This window comes from Crocuta crocuta, unplaced genomic scaffold (assembly GCF_008692635.1).
Source record: "Crocuta crocuta isolate KB4526 unplaced genomic scaffold, BGI_CrCroc_1.0 scaffold219, whole genome shotgun sequence".
In the NCBI taxonomy this organism is placed as follows: domain Eukaryota; kingdom Metazoa; phylum Chordata; class Mammalia; order Carnivora; family Hyaenidae; genus Crocuta; species Crocuta crocuta.
This window is the reverse complement of record NW_027551572.1, coordinates 3,612,153-3,628,040: the sequence shown is the minus strand read 5'-3', so window position 1 is coordinate 3,628,040 and position 15,888 is coordinate 3,612,153. Positions and strand designations below refer to the sequence as shown.

Below are 15,888 nucleotides of genomic sequence, written 5' to 3'. Positions count from 1 at the left end.
TTGATTGAGCATCCGACTTTGGCTCAGGTGACAATCTCACGGTTTGTGGGTTCAGACCCCGTGTCGGGCTCTGTGCTGACAGCCACCTCAGAGCCTGGAGGCTGTTTCAGATTCTGTGTCTCCCTCTCTCTGTGACCCTCCCTTTCTCACGCTATCACACTATCTCTCTCTCTCTCCCAAAAATAAAATAAAACATTAAAAAAATTTTTTTAAATAAAATAATCATGGGTTCTCTTTGCTTTGGTGCCAGTAGCTGCTACTAAGCCCTGTTAATGTGCATCCTTCTGCCTGCTTGGCAGAGTGTGTATTCCCCCATTTGGTATGGTGATATAGGGGATCAGTTTTCCTATTGATTTTTTCCCTCTTGGCTCAGTATGATGCTGCTGAAGAACCTGGATGAGACTGAGTTGTGAGCAGCTTGCTGGAATATTGATGTGTTATTATGTCCCAAAACATGGTGATTTGCTTTNAAATCACTTTGCCAGTGCCCTAGGTTTGTGGATGGCATTGATGATTAGTGACCTGACCATAAATCACTTATAAAATTGACCACATTCAGCTTTTGTACTTTAACATTTTTTTATTACTGTGCCTTTAGCTCCTATGCCCCTTTTGGTAAATCCTTTTGTGAATTGTCAAACATTAGCTTTGCCAATCCTTATTCAAGATTCCTTTTTACTTTATGAATTCCATGATTCCTCTATACTTCTGCTTTGTCACTGTCAGCAAGACCATCTTCGGTAGTCATAAGATTCATGGGATCTTGAAATAATGTAGAGAGGAAAGACCAGCCTGGCTCACAGAATTTCAGGGAGCTATGCTGTCCTTGTGATGCCTGGGAATGCTAGGTCCCCAGACAGTACGAAGAAATGCCTTGTTCTTTTGCCCTCAGCCCATGCTTATCTATCAGTTTTCCCTCCTTGCCATCACCATGACCATTCACATCACATGATAGGTGGCAGGGTATCATATAAAATAAAGATGGATGGAACAGGACAATGAAAACATTATTACAACTGGAAGATACGTGTTCTTATAAGACACATAATAGTCTCATCATTTATAATATATTTTCACTTGGGTATGGACACTTCTATCATATGGCTATCCAACTTGTGTCCATAAGTTGTCATCATTATCTGATGAATAGAAGTGAACACCAAAACTATACAAGTTGTATTTAAACAAATTGTCAATGTGATTATTATACAATTATACAATGTGAATGTGATTATTTTTAATATCTCCAGATCCACATGTCTAATGGTAGCAACCAGCATCTGGGGAAATTATATGGAATGCCAAATATTAGATTCTTCTAAAGCTGGAGATTGGAGCGGTGGATAAAGATTCTGGGGAGAAGTAAATAAGGTCATGGGTGGTCTTGTTAACGAAATGGTCAAGCTGACCTTCACATAGAAGGAGGAAGCAAAGCCCCAAATGGTTGACAGTTGAGCCTTGTCAACTTCTTCAAGAGTGGTACTGGGTCTCATTACACAGGTGTGACCGGCACAATGACTGTGGTGACTACAGTGACGAGAGGGACTGCTTGTACCCCACCTGCAGTGAGAGCCAGTTTACCTGTCAGAACGGGTTGTGCATTCATAAGCAGGAAGTCTGTGATGGGGAAAATGACTGTAGAGATGGATCTGATGAGCTGGAGCACCTGTGCCACACTCCAGAGACCACGTGCCCCCCTCATCAGTTCAGGTGTAACAATGGGAACTGCATCGATATGGTGAAAGTCTGCAACCACCTAGATGACTGCTCAGACAACAGTGATGAAAAAGGATGTGGTGAGTATAATAGAAGATTTGGGAAAAGGAAAACAGGGAGACTGAATGTGGTTCTCAACTCTTTATGACTCACAAGGACTTTTCAGTCTGTCCTCTAAATAGAATAGTACCAAGAAATCACTATTGCTTGCCTATCAGAAGGCAAGGATTTTGTGGTATATAATAGGTCAGTAAACAAACATTTTTCATTAATTCATCAGTTAGGCAGTCATAGAGAATGGAAGATGAAAAAATTCATACCTTAAACAAGGCAAACAGTGTTGATTCTCTTTGAACCCTTGAAATGACTTGTTGCATGAGCTGTCCCTCTGCTAGAATTCCTTTGCTGTTTATTTTCATCCTCAGGTGACCAAAGGGGAGAGTTTAAACCCCCTCTCGCTCCACTCTCCCCAGGTAAAACAGTTGAGGAATTATAAAATATAGAATTGATGGGAACATGTTCTCTACCCTGCATAGTTTCTGGGTGAGCTTGGCTATGTGTCACAGAACCAGCTAGAAATACACTCAGGAGGCTGTTGGCCAGCTCATCCTATCTTGTGAGAGCCAAATGTCTACATCTCTTCCCAGCCCCATATTCAGTGATGTTGCCCTGGTAACCTGAAATTGGCTGTGGTGAGAGAGTCACACCACGGAAATGGAAGATGTACAGATCACAGCATTCCCCTACCCCCCATCCCCTGAGATCTGTTTTATCGGCAAACCACTGGACAGGCTCTTTCCTTTTGCCCTTTTTTCTCCTCTCTCTTGCCATTTTACTTTTTAAATTATTGTTTACAAGGAGAGTAGCAGGTATAGGATTAGAAGTCAAACTTAATCTTATTATATTTAGTTGCTAAAACCACCTGTGATGGATTAAATTGGAGAGGAAGTTGAAAAATAGTGACTTTTGAATAATCTGTGGCCTTTAGGAAGGTCTTATTGACTGTCTTCCTTTAGCAAATTTCAGTAAGAATTGGGCTGTCAAGTGGGAAGCTTGACCTATTAGGGTGGGTCTCTGGTGGACATTTTAGCTTCTCTAATATCCATCTTTTGCTTACAGGTGTTAATGAATGCAATGACCCTTTACTCAGTGGCTGTGACCACAACTGCACAGACACACTCACCAGTTTCTATTGTTCTTGCCGTCCTGGTTACAAGCTTATGTTTGACAATCGGAGTTGTGATGATATTGATGAATGCACGGAGACTCCCTTTGTCTGTAGCCAGAAGTGTGAGAATACAGTGGGCTCCTACATCTGTAAATGTGCCCCGGGCTACCTCCGAGAACCAGATGGAAGAAGCTGCCGGCAGAACAGTAACATCGAGCCCTATCTCATTTTTAGTAACCGTTACTATCTGAGAAATCTAACTCTAGATGGCCATTTTTACTCCCTCATTTTGCAAGGACTGGGCAATGCTGTGGCACTGGATTTTGACCGGGTAGAAAAGAGACTGTATTGGATTGATGCAGAGAATAAAGTCATTGAGAGAATGTTTCTGAATAAGACAAACAAGGAAACAGTTATAAGCCACAGACTACCAGCTGCAGAAAGTCTGGCTGTAGACTGGGTTACCAGGTAAGAAAACACAGAATTTTTAAAAAACCACTTTAAAAAACATTATAGCCAATGTTTTCAGTTTGGTAGAAATAATTTATTTATTTTTGAGACAGAAAAACAGAGTGAGCAGGAGAGAGGCAGAGAGAGAGGGAGACAGGGATTCCCAAGCACAGTCAGCTCCAAGACTGATATGGGGCTTGAACTCATGAGTCATGAGATCATAACCTAAGCCAAAACCAAGAGTCAGAAACTTAACTGACTGCCCCTGTTTTTGTCTTAATAGAGAATTGAATCCATGCTTGTGGACATCTCATTCATCAGAATTTACCCAACTGAATTAACTGGCAAGGCTTATAAATTTAGGCATTCTCATTCCCTCATCCTCATACTTAAAAGGATGCTGCTGTGCTAATAGTTACATAGTCTGACATCCAGGTTGGTTGGAACAGGGTCACCATCAGAGCTTAAATGACATTCAAATTCTAGGGGCCACTGAATCCTTTGCTTTAAGACTGATGAAAGTCGTGAACCCCTTGCTTGCTGGATAAAAGCACTTAAAATTTTTACACTCACACAACTTTGCCTTGGTTTTAGAGGGTTCATAGATCCCCCAAAGCCTCACCTACCCTGATGGTAGATTAAGGACCACAGATTAAGAATTCCTGCCTTATAGAAAATAAATTTTTATTGAATAGCAATAAATATTGATAACTGTAATACCCTTGAGGTACAGGTTTCTAAAATATTCTAATAAACTTCTGAAGGTTCTTAAGTTTGATTAAGTACATGGCTCAGAATAAGCAACTCATTTTGCCGGCCTAGTCTGACAGGGCCAGGGAGGGGTAAGGTTTCTCTGTATCTTAAAATTGTCATAATTCAGAGTTCCTTTGTGTGGTCTCTATAATTCATGTAGACAAGTCTGTTTCCTTGGCTCTACCATATAAACTGTACTTCATAACACTAATTGCTTTCCCTTCTGTGACCCTGCTCCTCTAAGCCTTTACATTGCCTGAGAAGGATGCCTTAAGCTGCGTCCTTATCTGAGGTGTGGTCTCCGAATTCCCTATGTGACAATCTCTTTAAAGTGGGAATTGTATGTAGCTCACAATCTTGAATCTTCTGTTGCCTCATTGCAGGAAGGTCAGTTTCCTGTTTCCCCTTGCCCCTGTTTTCTTGGGGTCATGTGCCTTCTAATAACAGTCTTTATGATTCCATCATAGCATGGATAGGAAATTTGGTAGCTAACTATGTACCGTTCAACAAGCAAAATGGCTATATCCATAACTCCTGGCCTTTAATTTCAGAAAGCTCTATTGGGTGGATGCCTACCTGAATTGCCTCTCTGTCTCTGACCTTGCTGGTCGATACCGCCGCAAGTTGGCTGAGCATTGCGTGGATGTCAACAATACCTTCTGCTTTGAAAATCCCAGAGGAATTGCCCTTCACCCTCATTATGGGTATTGTCTCCCTGTAATCTTGGGCTCTTCTCTCCTTCTGCCTCTGTAATCAAAAAGGCTGTTCACATAGTTATCTCAAGGCCAATATCTTGCTGGGATTTGTCTTCTGCTTTTGTTAACTGGTAAATGTTTAGTTATAATGGGTAGAAGCATGGCTTGCTCAAATGATGTTCATCAGCTGTTCTGTTTTCTTTGCTATGACATACCATTTCACTTTTCAAGTCACCTATTTTGGCTGCATGCAGAGAAAATTGTGGTTAAAAAAACCCCACCTCTACTGGAGTCTCCATGTGAAATCCACTGAAATCCCTAGTTAATCATGTCCATTCTTGAGCATTTCCTATACATCACCCTTTTTAAGATTATTTTCTGTTCATTCTCTTTCCTTTCTGAAATACTCTGTAGAATGTCAATTCTATTTCTATAATTGGAGAAGAGCTATGTCTTTTGGCTGCTGACTTCTTTTAGCTTCTAGGACTGACCCTTTTTTCTGATACCTATTTTCTCCAACAGGCATGTCTACTGGGCAGACTGGGCTCACCGAGCATACATTGGAAGAGTAGGCATGGATGGAATGAATAAGTCTGTGATTATTTCTACCAAGATAGAGTGGCCCAATGGCATCACCATTGATTACACCAATGATCTACTCTATTGGGCAGATGCCCACCTGGGTTACATTGAGTACGTACATAGAAAAGGATAAAGTAAACTGGGCAACTGTTCATTCCAGGGCTTGTGTTGCCAGTGTGTTATTCCCAGGCAGCTTCTAACAGCCTGTGTGTTAGAAGTCACTCTGAAGTCATTTCTGTGGTTATAGTACAGTAGAAAGAGTGTGAAGGTTGAAGCCAGATTAGGTTTTTGTCCTTGTGCTTTCACTTATTATTTTTTCATCTAGAAAATGGAAGCAGTAATCTTTCCCTTATCAGAGGCAGCTTTGTGCTCAACTCGTCTTAATTTTCTTATCCCTTTTTTAACCTGTTTAAAAAAATTTTTTTGATGTTTACTTATTTTTGAGAGAGAGAGAGAGAGAGAGCGCATGAGTGGTGGGGCAGAGAGAGAGGGAGACACAGAATCTGAAGCAGGCTTCAGACTCCAAGCTGTCATGTCAGTGCATAGCCTGACATGGGGCTTGAACTCATAAACTGTGAGATCATGACCTGAGTCGAAGTCGCTTAACCTCCTGAGCCACCAGGCGCCCCTAACCTTTTGTTTTTAAAATTGAGACATATAACATTGATCAAGAAGGTCTTGAAGTTTTTCTATAAGTTACCACAAATTATATTTTGGAGAATATTTTTAATATTGTATGTATAACATCAAAGTTCTTAGCTGCTAGCTCATTCGACCTCCCATTTAGTTTTAGGGTCTACTCTAAAATTGAGATCAGTATTTTGACACAGACTCATAGCAATGAACGAGACAATGGAAATGGAAAAACCTGGAAATCTGGCCATAGATGCTCTGTGATATCTTGAAATCAGAAAACCTCCTCTGGAATTGTATTTGTCTGGAAAACTATTCATCAGTAGTTCCCAGGAAATGATTAATAATAAATGTGTTGCCAGCATATGCTAAGTGAAGCTTTCAGGCCTGTACTTTCACTCAGTACATTCCTTACAGGTGACTCTGAGAACCTCGCTGTCGCCTAAGAACAGCTTCTCCTCAGAAATGTTCATGAAAAAGCAAAACCCCAGCTTTATATTGCTAACCTCTGATTTAGTCCAATGACCTAGGAAACAAAAATAGTGTCCATCTCAGGATATCAAAAAGATGTTGAATGGGGAACATTAATGTAAGGGGCTATATGCCTATAAGACCTGAACCAGCTGCATCTGTAGCAAAGCAACCATGGTTAAGATTTAGGGATTGTTGAACCCCTGTGGCTAATCCTATTTTTTCAAGTATGGCTTTTTTAATTTTTACAGCTTTTGTTCAGCCAAAACATATTTTAAGTTTAGTTTTTATTGAATTAGAGTCTAAGAGTTTGGGGGAGGATCTGGGCTTCAGTTACCACGAGAAAGTAGAAGTTTATTAATTGATTCATCAGTTCATCTATCCCTAAAGCCATTAGAAGAAAGGAGTTAGCTTCATTGAATGACTCTTCCCCCTCATCCTAGGTACTCTGATTTGGAGGGCCGACATCGGCATACCGTATATGACGGGACACTGTCTCACCCCTTTGCTATTACCATTTTTGAAGACACTATTTATTGGACAGATTGGAATACAAGGACAGTTGAAAAAGGAAATAAATATGATGGATCACATAGGACTGTCCTGGTGAACACAACACATAAGCCATTTGACATCCATGTGTATCATCCGTACAGGCAGCCAATTGGTGAGTATGTGACAGAGAAGTCTGGCCCAGGTACTTTGGGTTATGTGCATGCCGTTCTTATTTCTTTAAGTATTAAACGTCATGATTTATAAAGAGAATGATGTCATTTGTTAGTGTTTTCTACAAAACATATGGGAAAGGCTGCTTATAACTTTTTAAAATTTAAATTCAGTTTAGTTAACATACAGTATAGTCTTGGCTTCAGGAGTAGAACCCAGTGCTCATCCCAACAGGTGTCCTCTTTAATGCCCATCATGCATTTAGCCCATCCCCCCATCCACCTCTTCTCCAACACTCAATTTGTTCTTGGTCTTTATTTTAAAAAAAAATTATTTTTTAATGTTTTTATTTATTTCTGAGAGAGAGAGAGAGAGAGGCAGTGTGAGCAGGGGAGGGCCAGAGAGAGAGAGGGAGGTACAGAATCTGAAACATGCTCCAGGCTCTGAGCTGGCTGTCAGTACAGAACCCGATGTGGGACTCAAACCCATGAACCGTGAGATCATGACCTGAGCTGAAGTCGGATGCTTAACTGACTGAGCCACCCAGGTGCCCCTGTTCTTGGTCTTTAAAAGTCTCTTATGGTTTGCCTCTGTCTCTATTTTTATCTTATTTTTCCCTATGTTCATCTGTTGTGTTTCTCAAAAGGCAAGACTTCATTTTTTCATTGTCTAGTAATATTCCATTGTATATAAATATACAATATGTATATGTTCTTTATCCATTCATCAGTTGTTGGACATTTGGCATCTTTACATAGTTTGGCTATTGTTGATAGCGGTATATAACTTTTTTTTTCTTAACACCTGGGCTTTTGTTTTTGATAAGAATTAAAAGTTGTTATGTTGCTATATTTACTGAGATGATGTATTTGGTGAGAGGACTGAAGTATTTTAAAGTGGGTAAAATATCATGACATTTCACCCCTAAATACTTAAGAAAGCACCTTTGAAAAATAAGGACATTTCTTATGTAGCCACAATAAATAATAACAGTTGAGAGACTAACAGTCATTCCTTAATACGAAGATCAATCTATTAAGTTATTGATATAAAGGAGATGTTTAAGAGAAAGTTGCAATAATTATAAAATCTCATTTATTAAATGCGTATTTGCATATGACATTTTGTGTGTTAAACATATGTTATGCTTGTCGTCTGGGAGGTAATGTTAAGAGCAACACAGTATCTCATAAGTTAAGGGAATTTCTTTTGAACTAATATTCCTCATCATGTAATTAAATCCATTGTATGATTTAAAGATAATCTAGCAAAGATCTGGAATATGCTTTGGGGATAGAATGGATTTTGTGGACATGTTTTGTTAAAACATGATAAACTTATAAGTAAGGAAAAATAAGAATCAGCAAAATAAAGATGTTCAGGTTCCCCCAACCCCCGGAAGTTAATGCCCTTGATACTATTTTAGCAAAAGTTCAAATTAGGGGCACTTTGTATGGCTTAGTTGGTAGGGCATGGACTCTTGCTCTTGGAGTCATGAGTTTTAGCCCCACATTGGACATAGAATTTACTTAACAATAAAATAGAAGTTCAAATTAATCTTCACCTCCAAGTGATGACCTAGAAAATTAGTAAAGATGCTGCACAGTTTACCTGTTCACTTCATCCTTGGCCATACTTCAATTGCCCAGATTCTTAGAATGAAAGAATATAGCATCTGCTAGAAATGAATACTGTTAGGTTCTGGGCACATGAACTTAAGCTAAGTTTTCCACCTGCTCTCCAAAGACTTTGAGAAACACATCTTCGCTAGTCCTAAATACCAGTGGGTATGCCTCACTTCTGGTAGCACATACATCAGTTTTCTCAGAGCACAGCATTGCTTATTCAGTTCTACCATCAGTCTTATTTATGAATTTTTGGAAAAAGCATGTAACTTGGATAATGATTTTTCTTGTGAGAAGTGGCTAGTTTGATTACGTGGGCAGTCAGCTTACCTGTGCTTGATATTTTAAGTGAACGAACATATATTTTCCTTCTTTCACTAGTGAACAATCCCTGTGGTGCCAACAATGGTGGGTGTTCTCATCTCTGCCTCATCAAAGCAGGAGGCAATGGATTCACCTGTGAGTGTCCAGATGACTTCCAAACCCTCCGTATGGGTGAGCTCAACCTCTGCGTGCCCAAGTGCTCAAGCACCCAGTTCCTGTGTGCTAACCATGAAAAGTAAGGCTCTCTCTTCCCTTACCCCACTGCCTTTCCACCCCGGTGAATACCTATTGAACTTTGGAGGGTCCAAAGGATGGGAATTTCCTAATGAACTCAGATTTTGGGTAATTAATGTGGTTCATTTGGAATGCAGCAAGACTCTGTATCCAACTTCAGATAATTTCTTCCATGAATAGAAGCAATTTGTTAAACAAAAGTTGTACCTACGTATGCAAGTATTTATATCTATAGAGGAAGCAAATGGTGTTTTTTGTTTCTAATAAATTGTCCTAGATGTCAGGGCCAAGACTGTATACATGCACACTGAAAAATAGTCAACAGTGGTAGAATTTCTCTCTTTCCCCCTCATATACTGGCCCATCTTCTTAGTTAACTATGCCAGAGGATCCAGGATTATACATTTAAACCCATTTTTGGTCATTTGTATCTGCTACAAAACATGTGCCCAGATTATTTCCCTAAGAAAGGCTGCAGGCCATTGATGACTGAGTCAGAGCGTGAAGTCGGGGGGGCAGGGGATTAACTCAAATCATGGCATTTAAGATTCAGTGGCAGATCATTTTGATAGAATAAAATATCTTAGATTAAGGACCTAACATATGTCTATCTTGACCTAGGCTGTCAATCAATGTAAGTGCCCTCTGCCTTCCCAACTAATACCCATATGCATTTCATGTCACCCCAGCAGATATTCCCAGCCAATTCCTGCTACCTGAATCACAATCCCAAACATACTCTCCATTGTCTTCTGTAGCCGGAATTTAATCGCTAGGTCAAAGCATTTTTTCAGCATGCATTTGGGTCTTAACAAACCTGTATCGTCTCATCTCGTTAGTTTTATTTTCTCTGAAAATACACCACATTAAAGGAACTCATGCGTATTATCACCTGCAATTCAGTTTTGACATCTTCTCTCCAGGTAGCGTCTCTCTAGCAAGTGTTTTGCTGAGAAAATGCTGCATTTTCTCTGTCAGGTGTATTCCTATCTGGTGGAAATGTGATGGACAGAGAGACTGCTCAGATGGCTCCGACGAATCGGTCGTTTGCCCACAGCGCTACTGCCCACTAGGCCAGTTCCAATGCCAGGATGGCAACTGTACCAGCTCGCACTTCCTGTGCAATGCTCACCAAGATTGCCCTGATGGCTCTGATGAAGACCAGGTTCTTTGTGGTGTGTTGAATTGCTTTATGCCTTCTTTGCCCACTTCTATAGTAGATTGTGTGCAATGATTCTGTGGGGATTTTCTGCATGTCATAACCCAAAAACTAGTCCAAAGTCCTAGAAGAAAAGGCAAGAGTCTATACTATATTTTTATAAAGTTCTAGAGATGTACTAAGATCTCTAAAATGCAAACAGTTGAGGTACGAGGTATGTCGTCTGCATCCATGGTTCTTTCCCATGTACTCTGCATAGAATTCTCCTTGGAAGCTAACACTGAGGATGAAATGAGGGTTTCGCACTCTCATTTTAAACAAGAACTCTTGTGTGTAATATTTATTTGTTTTCATTTTTAAAAGCCAAGAAGGAAATCCTACAAACTAAAAACAACCACATTGTCCATCAGGAGAACAGAGACAGGAGAAGGTGAATTTAGTATGACATCAGAGAGTAGTCTTGAACCCCTAATTCTGCATGCAAGAGAAAGATAATTATGAATTTGGGAGACAGTCATAGTCAAAAGCATAACTGACTGTGTAGTTGTGCTGGTCAACAATAAGTGCATTAGGACCTAAGTCCTCTGAAAAGAAGTTGTGATCAGGCTTTCCAGGATCCATCAGTGTAAATTAGGAGCTTCTGTTGCTGACACCTTGCAACCAAATGCCCCTGCTTGCAGAGCATCACCGCTGCGAGTCCAATGAATGGCAGTGTGCCAACAAACGTTGCATCCCTGAAGCCTGGCGGTGTGACTCAGAGAACGACTGCGGGGATAACTCAGATGAAGATGTTTACAACTGTGCCAGCAGGATCTGCCAGCCGGGCTATTTTAAGTGTGCCAACAACCACTGCATCCCTCAGGGCTGGAAGTGCGATGTGGACAATGACTGTGGAGACTACTCGGATGAGCCGATGTCCGAATGCAGTAAGTTCCTGTGGGAGGACCGTGCATGCCCAGGAGCAGGAAACCAAGAGGCCCCTGCTTCGGCCCCATGGCATGCTCCGTGTTGGCTCTCCCTGCTAACTCTGGCACTACAAAGCAAAGTAGGGCTTGCTGGTTGAACCAGACCCAGTTTCCAAAGTATCTGATTCTTCCTCTTGAGACCCTAGATATTTAACTATCCAGAATATTTTGTATGTCTAGCACTTTCTCATTTGAGCCTTAAGACAATACTGTGAGGGAGGGAATGTGTGTGTTACCAATTCCCATTTTACAGATGAGGAAACTGACGTTCACATTAAGTGGATGATCACATTTCTATTTTGTGGTAGAGCTGACACCCAGGTTTCTTTTTGCTTCAAGCCCGTTCTTCACCTCCCCAGCCCCCCATAGTTATCTTGTAACATAAATGAGTGATACTGAGAGAGTGAGGACACTTAAGACCTTTTCTGTTCTTGCTAAATAGACAACACCTGAAACAGACACATGTTGCCACAATTAATCCAGTCGGTAACATGATACTTGCTACTCCTTAATATGACAATGAGAAGGTGTCTTTCGATGCTGTTTTCAGAATAGAGTCAGAACTGAAGTCTCAGTCTTTGCTATTTTCTCTTTTTTTCAGTGAGCCATCGCTGTGACAACCATACAGAATTCAGCTGTAGGACGAACTACCGCTGCATCCCACAGTGGGCTGTATGCAATGGTTTCAATGACTGCAGGGACAACAGTGATGAGCAAGGCTGTGGTAGGAGGGGCTGCAGGGGAGTTGGGGGGAAGCAAGAAAACGTTAAGTGTCAGGTGCCATCTAGGAGATGAGAGTGCATTTCCCATGTCCTTATTGTTCGTCTCTTTTGCTCTGGAAAAGCACCATCTATTGATTTTTCTAGTAACATGGTACATTTTTATAGCATTTTATCAGATTATGGAGGGAGTTTATATCATCTTAAATGAAATACCATCACAAAGGAGGTTGTTATTGGGGAAGATGTTAAGGTACTAGGAATTTATATAATTTCTCCTAAATGTAGCATCCTTATTCACAGTTGACAAGTTTAAATTGTTTATCTAATTATATAGATTGATTGAAATTGATGGAAGGGGGCTAGAGAAAAGATTTGCTGTCTATTTCTAAAACAATTCAACACCAGAGTATTTCTTACTTGAAGATTTTCATATTCTGAATGTCTCTCTCTGTCCATACCATCTATTAGTAAGCTAAAGTCACCCTAACAACATGGAAAGAACTTACGGACAAAAGACCCAATGAATTAATAGAATCTGTCAAGATTAGCCATATGGTTTCACTTGAAGCCGTGTCTGTGAGTGCATGGGCTAGGTTTAGTTGGAAGAGAGTACGGCAGATAATGGGTTATTTTAACACTGAATTTAATAACACTGAATTTAATCAACTGAAGGCAACGAGATGGAAATGTTCTATTAGATGGTAGCATCACTTAATCTTCCTTTCCAGGCCTTTGTTGCAAATTTACAAGCCAGATATCAGTTCATTTTTTGAGCAGTGTCTAGAAAAGAGAATGAATCTAGTTTACAGCTATTTAAGGTTTAAGTAGGATAGGTTCAGGACAGCCAAAAAAGGGATATTGATAGAATGTTGCTGGCATTCCTCTCTCTGGGAGCTTTGAGTCTATGGTAGCATAATTCTCAGATTGTCCCACAAGAAAGCCTGTACTACCTTGGCATTTCTTGACCTCTGGCTTCTGAAGTCTTGGCAATAACTGTACTTTGTAGAGGAGAGGACGTGCAAACCTTTGGGAGAATTCCGTTGTAACAACCACCACTGCATCCCTCTTCGCTGGAGATGTGACGGGCACAATGACTGTGGAGATAACTCAGATGAGGAAAACTGCGGTGAGTGTTCAGGGTTCTAGGGTTCAGGCACATCTTCATGTGCCACTAGAGCTGTGATGTTTGTTCTCTGTCCATAACTTCGTTGTCTATGACATTATTCCTCGATGGGTAGGATGACAATGACCTAATCTCTTGCTTTCCGCTAACTGCTACGTTTCTACTTTTTCTTTGGCTAAGGACATAAGCATCTCCCTTTAAGATGCTTATAATGAAATTTTGGGAGAAGGATGTTTACCCAAATATGTGTTTTGTTTGTTAAATTTATTTATATCTAACATTTTTTCTACAAAGAACTTGAGGTGACTTAAATAAAGGACAAATATAACAAGATAAATAGAATACAAAGAAACCAATCAGAGTGAAGAGAAGTTCAGGAAGGAAAGGCACTAACTCAAAGACCTTGCTTCTTAAGCACTTGCACCAAAATGGCCTTAATAGCAGTGGAAAGAGATCATGTATTTAGGATTGTCATCCCTCCTGGAATAGTGTACTATTTTAGGAAGGCTAACAGGTCAGGTTTTAGTTCCTCTCTCCCAGTGAAGGTGGTAACTACAAAGAATTGAATAAGAGGTCAAGAAAAGGAAGCCGAAGATCTGGATCACATCAAACTAGATAGTCAGTCTTGAATAACTGGATGTATTCTGAAAACAGCTTTAAGGAGACCCTGCCCTGAACATATGTTAGTGATTCATGATATATGTCAATTTCAGATCAACTAATATGGAAAGCATTCTTTTTTTTAAAAGTAGCCTTACACTCAATTTGGGGCTTGAACTCACAACCCTGAGATCAAGAGTCATATGCTCCACCGACTGAGCCAGCCAGGTGAACTATAATATGGAATATATTCTCACTTCGGTCACCTTTTCGAAATAAGAAGTGATCACCATTTGCCATAGGCAATTGAGAGAATTAGAATGCTGATTGCACCTGCAAATATCAATTGACTAAAAAGTGTGATCCCACTGGAATTTTAAATATGAGAAAGTTCATGTTTAATTCCACAGGATGTTATCTAGACTATCATGAAATCAAGAATTATCTTAAGATTAAATCACTTTTGAACAAACCTCTTAATAAAGGTCATTCTTTATATTCTTAAAATTGAGTTAGAAGGTTTAGTTTTGGAGGGCAGATAGTTGGCCTGGCCAAGAAGATGGCTAGGACTTAGGACATGGGAGTGCCTGGTACAGTGAGGGTACTCAGAAGTCCGTCTTCTTTGTGTGATTCTTGTCCCCACTGATGGCTGTGTGGCTTTCCTTTTCAGTCCCCCGGGAGTGCTCAGAAAGTGAATTTCGATGTGATGATCAAAGCTGTATCCCCTCTCGATGGGTCTGTGACCACACCAATGACTGTGGAGACAACTCAGATGAGCGAGACTGTGGTAACTGTCAGAGCTCTTTGAGAGGCTTACCCTGGGGTGTAGTACTAGGGTCAGCATTGTTGACAGAAGTAGGGGCTTCAAATGAGAGTTTATATGGTTTTTCAGGGTAAAACAATTCTTGTGTAATTTAGGTAACATATAAACCTTAGCATAACAGAGTACTTTCTGGTCTGCATTTTCTAGGCTTTATTCTTAACTTACAGCAGTCTTGATTAATAAAAGGGGAAAATGGCAAGAAAGTTTTTAAAATCTCATTTTAACTTAATCATTTCCTAGGAGCAAACTTCAATCTGCATTGTCCTTATAAATGACAACAAATACATTTATTTATCCTGCTGTTCCCCAGATAGTGACCCTAAGGGATGTATTACTGTAGCTCTGTGGTGTAGAAGTCAGAGCATTAGAATAGGAATGTGATGAAGTACTTACTATATTACATGGACTTGTCTGAGAACAGCAAGGCCTTCTGGAATGACAGTGTTCTCTCTTCAGAGTTGAAGACCTGCCAACCTGGATATTTTCAGTGTCAGAGCGGACACTGTGTGCCTGAACAATCGAAATGTGATGGAACCGCCGACTGTCTGGATGCCTCTGACGAAGCCACCTGTCGTAAGCTTCTAGGCACCTGGGAAACTGTTTATATGAAATGTACAGATGTGGCCTATTAGACCCCACCTCTTCATCAGCCACCACTTCTTTGATGAGAAGGCCATGGGGATTTTCTGTGCATTCATTGATTATCTATCAATGCATTCATTGATCATTATCATTTCCCTTGGGATTTGAGTCGCTATATCCAAATAGTTCATAATAGTCATTCAGGTGGATTTCATTAACAATATTTTAAATAGAAAATATAGTAAATATCTGTGCTAAGAAAAATACTTACATATTATCAACTCTGACACAAATCATTAATTGGTGAAAGGTGAAAGATTTATACAGTCTGAAGAGAAACCAGAGTATCACAAATCATTAATTGGAAAAGAACACAGGTAAACAAGAATGTTCGAACAATGAATAAATGAGTATAAAGAACTTGGATTGGGTAGTAGAACATGCTGAATTTACAGCATTAACATTTTTCTAACTTGCATGATGACATAAAAGAGTTCTTTAAAATGAAAGCCATTATGATCATTCACAGTTTAGTCTTTATGAATCACTGAATGAGTATTAATTGTTGATTGTCTATGATGAATATTGTTGATGTGG

General features: G+C 40.0%; 1 protein-coding gene across 1 annotated transcript in view; it reads left to right on the top strand.

The window, feature by feature from the left end:
- LRP2 (LDL receptor related protein 2) overlaps positions 1-15,888 on the top strand; it is a 195,441-nt gene that overhangs the window by 145,155 nt on the left and 34,398 nt on the right. The window contains exons 49-60 of the mRNA XM_077751078.1: positions 1,501-1,796; positions 2,836-3,352; positions 4,639-4,791; positions 5,305-5,475; positions 6,912-7,135; positions 9,141-9,318; positions 10,296-10,492; positions 11,157-11,402; positions 12,043-12,165; positions 13,170-13,289; positions 14,557-14,673; positions 15,166-15,282. Of these exons, the coding sequence (XP_077607204.1) occupies positions 1,501-1,796; positions 2,836-3,352; positions 4,639-4,791; positions 5,305-5,475; positions 6,912-7,135; positions 9,141-9,318; positions 10,296-10,492; positions 11,157-11,402; positions 12,043-12,165; positions 13,170-13,289; positions 14,557-14,673; positions 15,166-15,282 (2,459 nt within the window). The remainder of the gene's footprint in view (positions 1-1,500; positions 1,797-2,835; positions 3,353-4,638; positions 4,792-5,304; positions 5,476-6,911; positions 7,136-9,140; positions 9,319-10,295; positions 10,493-11,156; positions 11,403-12,042; positions 12,166-13,169; positions 13,290-14,556; positions 14,674-15,165; positions 15,283-15,888) is intronic.